An 8,712-nucleotide genomic window follows, 5' to 3' on the forward strand; every position below is an offset into this window, starting at 1 on the left:
CCTTGCAGTCAAAACTTACATTTTTTGTCCGGGGCAAAGCCCGGACTTTTCATCCTTGCACTTTCTATGTCTGTCATATTTATCAATTCGGAAACAACATTGAAAACTTTTGGCCCCCACGTATCGGGGGTAACCTTTCTAGTTGGGTATTATTATTTAAGGCTTTTACGTCATTTCCTCAGTTATATTATTTAGTCCCTAGAGTTTATATATTTAGTCCCTAGAGTTTATAAAATATAAAATTAACTAAAAATAGAAAAACATTTCCTGTCAGTTATATATTTAGTCCCTAGAGTTTATATATTTAGTCCCTAGAATTTATAAAATATAAAATTAACTAAAAATAGAAAAAACTATGACTATATTGGTCATTTTACTCATACTTAATGTCTGATTTTTGACAGGTTAGCCCGGATGACCATTAATGCAAAATATGTAAATAATTAAATTGCGACCATTAATCCAAATTTTTACAGTTGGATTGAAACTGCGAATATAACCATACCTAGGGGACTATTTTCGTAAATTACTCTAACATTAATTCTAGAGAATCGGAAGTTTCCTAATTGCATGCAAACCGAACCACCTGGTTTTCTCTCTCTCTCTCTCTCTCTCTCTCTCACAGAAAAAAACAAACCCAAAACTTGTCGATCGATGATCTGCAGAACACAGATTTGCAGATCGAACAATCAATGGTGTACTCTCATCTCCGTCACACTTTTTGCCGTAGCTTTTGTCGCCGCTGTCTCGTACGCCTCCAACCGCCTCTCTCTCCTCTCTCTTCCTTCCTCACTATCCCCATGGCGATGGCCTTCTTCTTCTTTATCATCCTTCTCTATTCACTCCTTCAATCTTCACCACCAACCACCACCTCTACCACCACCGTTAAACCCCAAAACTGCACTGTACTCGATGTTCCATGTAATTCGTCAATCTAACTCTAGTAATTAATTAACCATCTAATTATTGTGAATTAAACATGCATGTTTGATTGATTATTTTTATCTGTTTGAATAGTGTGATTCTGATGCGTGTAAGAAGCAAAACGGGAAAATGAATAAGGTGGTGAGTAGATTGATTAAGGAGTTGAAAGATGAGACGTTGTTAAGGAGATCGAAGAAGAAGAAGAGAGATGAGAAGTTGGAGAAAGTTGAAGCTGAACTCGCTAGAGCTAGGGTTTTGATCAGAGATGCGGGGACGAATCTCAGCCGTTCATCTTACCCTCTTCATGATCGCGATTATGTCCCCCATGGAAGTATCTACAGAAATCCTTTCATGTTTCACAGGTATATTTTTATTTTCATTTCAATTTAAAATTGTGTTTTGTGTGATATTCGGGTTGTCGATGGATCGCATATTTAACGTTTGAAACCCTTTTTTTCTGCATATGAAAAGACTTTCTTTTAAGACAGGTTTTAATACACTATAAGCAATGCACAAATGAAAAGACTTTTCTTAGCTTGTTACAAAAAAAATCAAGAAAGTGAGTTTTTCATTTCTTTTCAGTTGTACTACTTTATCATTATTGTGACTCAATTATGTTTTGATACAACCATCAAACTACCTCAAGATAAAACTTAAAAGAATGGTGGAGCTTTTAAAAATTTTGTATTTAAATCGGTATAAATTATTGTTGGTACTTTATGTTGGAAATCGATCTTTTTTCAAGTGCGTTTTGTATTTTTGCAACAATAACAAGTTCATTTTAATTTAAAAAAAAAACAGTAATTCAAAATCAATGTAGCCAAGCGGTATGCGTTGTTGAACTCCTCCTTGAGGTCGATGATTCAAATCCTGAGTGGTTTAGTATATTTGTCATTTAAAAAAAAATTAATTAGTTAATTGATATTATATTGTTTATGTAAAGAGAAACTACAAGGATCGGAATTAAGAAAATAAATATTAAACATGTTAAATAATCCAAATTATTTATTCCTTCTACTAGTTTCCTAATATAATTATATGTACTAAAAAAATACAAAATCTCAATATTTTTTTTAACATATGACTCTTCCGGAAATTAAAGTCTTCAAATTGAAGTATTAATTATATGGTTTGGGTATTAATCCAATTAATGTTTGATTAGATAAGATATTATTATAATATGTTATATCGTGTAGCATGAAAATAAAAATCTCAATATTTCTTTTACATATGACTCTTCCGGAAATTAAAGTCTTCAAATTGATGTATTAATTATATGGTTGGGTATTAATCCAATTAATGTTTGATTAGATAAGATATTATAATATGTTATATCGTGTAGCATGAAAATAATGTTTTTCTACTTCTGAAAGCAGTTAATGAGGCACGATGCATGATTCTCGGCCCTTAAACCTTGCTTTATTGGTTAATGCATGTGATGTTGTACAACATTAAAATTAGAATAAATTACAAATTTGGTCCCTATATCTTACCAGAAACCATAAATTCAGTCCAAAATCTGAAATTCTTCTAACATTGTCCTTAACATGGAATTTTTTTTACGTATATGGTCTCTTACCTTTATAAATGACTTCAAAAATTGGACTGGATTTTTGTTTTGTGTAAAGCATAGGGACCATATCACTATTGGTGGATTTTTGTTTTGATTCAGTCTCTCAATGTATATATATATATATATGCACCTAATATATATATATATATATATATATATATATATATATATATATATATATATATATATATATATATATATATATATATATTAGGTGCAACATTTTCGAAATATAAGTGCCATTGTTTTTTTTTTTTGTGTCACTGCTATTCTGCTATTCAAATGTTTTGCGTTGTCACTGCATATCACTTATGAAGTGCAAACTGAAGGACAAGACACTTCAAATACCTAACTTATAATTTTGAATAACATTAGGGACCAAATTGGTAATTTATTCTTAAATATATATATGAATATCCCACACGCCTCACAAAAACCTGCGGGTGCTTTGTCGGTTCGTTTTGTGTTTTCTAAATTTTCTCACTAAAATACAAACTACGAACATAAAAAATAATGAACATTGTAATAAAATTAAAAATTATTGATAATCAGCCAAAGAATTATCTTTTTAATCTGTATATTAACCCAAATTTCAGTGCAAGAAGACGTATACATAATTTAATAAGATGACGCAAAATGATGTTTCATATTATCACATGTTATATTTTATTTCACTTTATTTTGACACAAATCTAGCAACATGAAGAAGATATGATATCCTTATGATATGAGTATGAGACTATATATAGTAATGATATGCATATTTCGTATGTATTTATATTCTATATATGTATGTATTTATGATGGATATGTATAGTTGTAAGTATTTTGGATTATTTAGGCCAACAACTATTCAAACATATATCGACTAATATTTTTAAGATGAATAGTAAATCTTAATAAAAATGCAAAGCAATGTTTACATAATATTAAAAAAAAAAAAATTCTAACATATCCCAAAAACGCATATAATAAACATTAATTATAAGAAAATGCATAGCAATGTTTACTCGGATGCAAAATCAGGTTTTATTTGGACTTTTAGCTAGATCTTTTTACATTCTTTTGTAGTTAATATTCCTTCTATAAAATAAAAAATACAAAATATTACAAACAATGTTTGTTTTGATTGAATGAAAAAATTACAAAAAGATTCTTTTTAACAAGAATTTTATTGTTTTAGTCCCCTAAAATATAAAAATGATTGATTTGACTTTTGTATATATTTCTCTTACAATTTTCTTTGATCTATTTAAATGAATAATTAAGTTGTAATTAAATAATGTTTAATTTTATTAAAATATTATTTTTAATAAACCTATGTATTATACGGTTCTTACATCTAGTAATTAAATAAGAAATAAATAAGAAAAGTCCAGCATAAACAACCCCTTCCTCACACACCATTCAACCCTTCCCTTTGTGTCATATCGTTGTTTCATAACTTATTGTATTTTCCTTTTAGACCATTCATTATGGTGGCCATGTTTCATAATTTATACTTCAGGCATCATATTATTAGCAAAATATAGAAAAACATAACCGTTTATCTACTAATATTCAGAAAAATATTTATATTTTGTTTAAATACAGAAAAACTTTTATATTTTCAGTTACATTTCACATTAACCTAAATATCCGATATTTTAAGAAATTGTCAGTACGTTGTTTTGTGACATGACATTTATCTTTCTCGTTTTTAGGTTAAAATGAAAAACAAAAAAAAAAATTTGAGGTTACCTTTTATCTAAAGTAAAACCTTAGAAAATAAACCATTTACTCAAGTAAAAATAGGCAACCCCGCTTTTTTTCCCATGACATCCTAAAAGCAAAAAAGATGAATGCCATGACACAAAAAATGGTAACTTCTTAAAAAATAGAATATTTTGGTAAATCTGAAAGGTAAATGAAAACATAAGGGTTTTTTTAATTACTTATAGATAAATGGTTGAGTTTTTCTGCATTTTACAAAGTAAATGAAAATATAAAAGTTCTTCCGTATATAAATAAAATATAGTAAAATGTTTATTTTTTGAAAAATAAAGTAAGTTATGAAGAAATCCAAAATGTATAATTAAAAACAAAAACACAAAAATTTGAACGATAAAAATTGATTGTTTGTTTTTTTCTAAATAAAAAAAAGTTGAAATTTACGATCAGGTTTTAGTAAAAAAACATTCTCACCCTTATCATTTGGCAAAAGAAAAAAAAAATTTCACAATCTTTTTAAAACTTTTGTAGTGAGATCAAAAGAAAAAAAAAGCATGTAAAATATATTTTGCAAAATATAATTTACAAAATTAATTGATGTTTAACAACAAATACTCTAAAAGTGATTACCTTTGACCAGCCAAATGTTGATGATTCAAGTGTGACAAAACTGCAAAAATGGTACATGTGGTATGTATTTTTTTGGGGTTTTAGTCCAAACCACAATTTTTTGGATTGGTGGTCCTTTTGGCCATGTTTGTACGTAGATTTGGTCCCTCGTAAAATTGAAATGACTATAATGCCCTTCTGATATATATATATATATATATTTTTTTTCTATTTAATTTAAATGAAAAAGAAAATAAATAATTAATTTGGGCCTCTCTCTCTCTCTCTCTCCACATACCATCTTCCCCATCCTTTCTCGTTTTTTCCCCTAAATCGCAATGTAGGACATGATACCAACTCAAACTGCTTCACTTCAACACCTTTTTCACCTAATCACAAACCAAAATATCCTAAAACAAGAACCATCAAATTGGTGTCTGAAATTCATGAGCCGAGGAAGAAATCACAAATATGGCACAGAACATACCGACCCGTTTCATCGTCCCCAGGTAATGTACAGGCTACAGCAGCTAAAGCAGCTGTCATGGATGCATTTGACTTTCCACCAAAAAGGTCTGGTTTTCAATTACTAATATAACCCGACCCCCAAAAGGTTCGCTTTTTATTTGGATTGTAATCCTTTTTTGCATCTGGGTTTATCTTTGTTTGTAGTCGTTGGTCAGACCATCATCTTCATCTTCGTTTTCTCAGAAAGTATGGTTGTATAAGGTATCTGGTTCCATTCTAAACCACTAAAGATGATTGTGGTGATGAATGCAGTGGTTCATTGGTGTAGACAGATGTGTATGTGTGTGTTTTCTCTGGTGATGTCAAAGAGTTGGTGTGAACGATAGTAGTGGTGAGTAGTTCTCTTATTTTTTCAAAAATCGATTGTCTCCTTCTTGAGATCAGGAACATTAAGAGAAATTTTGAACCTGCAATCGAGATATCAACAAAAGTCATGTGATCGTTAACCTAAAATACCTTTTACCTTGGCCTTAAATCTCTATAGTAATGAAGAGCTGGAGAAGGGGATTCGAGGAGAAAGAAAGAACTAAGAAATAGAGGATTTGATAGGTAGATTTGAAAGAGAAAACTCATAGATTTCCAGTCACCATCTCTTATGACCGAAGGTATCGAGCAAACACTCGAGAGATACAGAGACCAACGTTATGGAGAAGACCGAGAAAGAAGGAGAAGAAATCGAAGGGAAGGAAGTTGACATCGTCATTTTGAGTTGTTGATCAGAGCTCTCATCGAAATCTGTGGAAGAGAGAAAGAGGTAGGGAGACCAGTTGGTGGGTTTTGTCCTTTTGACCCCAATTCGAGAGAGAGGGAGAGAGAGAGAGAGAGAGAGAGAGAGAGAGAGAGAGAAAGAGTATGTGTGTGTGGATAAGTAGGCCCACTTTTATATTTAATAATAATAATATTATTAAAAATTGAAAGAAAAATGAAAAATAAAATCATTAAGGGTATAATAGTTTTTTTAGTTTGGTCAGGGACCAAAACTGCAAACAAACTAGCTCAAATGGACTAACAATCAAAAAAAGTCAGGGTTTGGACTAAAACTCCAAAAAATTGCATACCACAGGGACCATTTTTGCAATTTTATCTTCGAGTGTTGTTGACAACATATGTACAATTAATAGTAAAATAGTGAATGTGTATCTAACTTTAATATAATTTCTAGTTTATTATACATATTTCTTTTTCAAAACTAACACTCCGTATCATATCATAAATATCTTAATTTGGAATTACTTATAGTTTAAAAGTTCATATCCATCGTTATTATCACTATATTTTAAAAAAGCACGTTGCCATTTTTTTTACATATTATTGTTATACTTTTAAAAAGTACGTTGCTATTTGCTTTACATGCAGGAGTTACTTGCTAATGGAAAAGTTGTTCAAAATATATATCTATAAAGAAGGAGAGCGACCGTTATTCCATACAGGCCCCACTACAAACATTTACTCCATGGAAGGACTCTTTTTAAATTCTATAGAGAACGACCATAATTTTAAGGTATCTGATCCGGATAAAGCCCATGTCTACTTCCTCCCATTTAGTGTTGTCATGATTCTCGATACCCTTTTTGATCCTATCATTCGTGACAAAGCTGTCCTAGAACGTGTTATTGGCGACTATGTGCACGTAGTTTCTTCAAGATACCCTTACTGGAATAGAAGCCTTGGATCCGATCATTTCATGCTTTCTTGCCATGATTGGGTAGGTAATTACTTAAAAGGTAAAATGTATTTTACAATATGGTTTCATATATTATTTTTTTTATAAGAAATATGTGATCACGTTTCATTTTAGGACCAAAATATTTTAACTTGTTACTTCAAAGGGTTATCTAACATATCCCACGACAACCCTTTTTAGGAGATATAAAATAATGTGGAAATTAAAATTCTCTGACTTTGGCTATTATGATCCATAAGGAGACTGTATCATGTTGGAAATTAAAATTCTCTGACTTTGGCTATTATGATCCAAACCCTTACAATTTATGCAAGTATGGAACGAGTTTTCTACCTTCTATTAGCATTTGTAACTATTTATAGGTTTGAAATGTGGTCACATAATTCGTGTAATTTGTATAAACGTTATAAAGAATATAACTCATTGTTGTATAAAATGATACAAAATTTAATATCATTGCATTAATTGGAGAAAAAAACGAAAATTTGTTGGATAAATTTAATACAAAATTTATCCCGGTCCACATGACTTTTTATTATTATTATTATTATGATTATTATTTTGCATAGATAGACATTTAACTATTACTTATATCATAATGAGTTATTATGATTCTTGTAATGTTTGCAGGGTCCTAGAGCAACATGGTATGTCCATTCACTATATTTCACTTCAATACGACTACTATGCAACGCAAACACCTCGGAGTATTTCAATCCGAGAAAAGACGCATCTATTCCCGAAATCAATCTTCTCAGAACCGAAACCACTACAATCACCGGAGGTCTACCACCATCTAATCGTACAAACCTAGCGTTCTTTGCAGGCGGAGAATTTCATGGAAAGATTAGACCACTACTTTTCCAACATTGGAAAGATAAAGATGAAGACATACAAGTATATGAAAAAGTTCCTAATAATGTCTCATATCTTGACACAATGAAAAGAACTCGGTTTTGCATATGCCCTAGTGGATTTGAAGTGGCTAGTCCACGAATAGTTGAAGCGATTTATGCAGAATGTGTGCCCGTTTTGATTTCTCAAAACTATGTTCTTCCATTTAGCGATGTTCTTAATTGGGATGCATTTTCGGTTCAAGTGTCGGTGAGTGAAATACCGAATTTGAAGAGGATTTTGTTGGGAATATCAGAGGATAAGTATAAGAAGTTGCAAGAGAATGTTAAGAAGGTACAACGACATTTTTTGGTTAATAATCCTGCTAAAAGATATGATGTTTATCATATGATTTTGCATTCGTTATGGTTGAGACGGTTAAATTTACAGATTTATAGTTGATAAATTAATGTTCATTAGCTCTTACAGGTAGATTGTTACAACTAGTATAATTTTGTTGTATCTATACAAGTAATATATATGTCAAATGTGTGAGAAAAACTATTGATTAAAATCCCTAAGTTAATTTTGGTGATTGATAACGGATTCACTTATTTGTGATCATCAGTAGTTGATTTTGATTCTTAAACTCTTAGGTTCAATGCCGCGAATTATTGATGAGGCTGGAAACCTCATAATACTTTGGTTGGATCGAACTGTAGATAAAACTCCAAAATTTTCAGTTTATTTCTGTGAAATTTAATTGAATAATAATAATAATAATAATAATAATAATTAAAAGAACTGTTAGAAAGTTTTTTAGTTAAACTTTGAAAATGTAGGATACTAA

The 8,712-nt window shown here is 30.4% G+C and overlaps 1 protein-coding gene across 1 annotated transcript; it reads left to right on the forward strand.

The window, feature by feature from the left end:
* Positions 1 to 580: 580 nt before the first annotated feature.
* On the forward strand, positions 581 to 8,412 carry LOC145135942 (glycosyltransferase). The gene is made up of 4 exons (XM_079070157.1): positions 581 to 921; positions 1,018 to 1,286; positions 6,701 to 7,049; positions 7,659 to 8,412. Exons 1-4 carry the CDS (start codon positions 655 to 657, stop codon positions 8,322 to 8,324), a joined length of 1,551 nt encoding a protein of 516 aa, XP_078926283.1. The 5' UTR covers positions 581 to 654; the 3' UTR covers positions 8,325 to 8,412.
* The last annotated feature ends 300 nt before the right edge of the window (positions 8,413 to 8,712 follow it).

The sequence above is a fragment of the Lactuca virosa genome, chromosome 9 (assembly GCF_052849685.1).
Source record: "Lactuca virosa cultivar CGN04683 chromosome 9, Lactuca_virosa_CGN04683_v6, whole genome shotgun sequence".
NCBI lineage: Eukaryota > Viridiplantae > Streptophyta > Magnoliopsida > Asterales > Asteraceae > Lactuca > Lactuca virosa.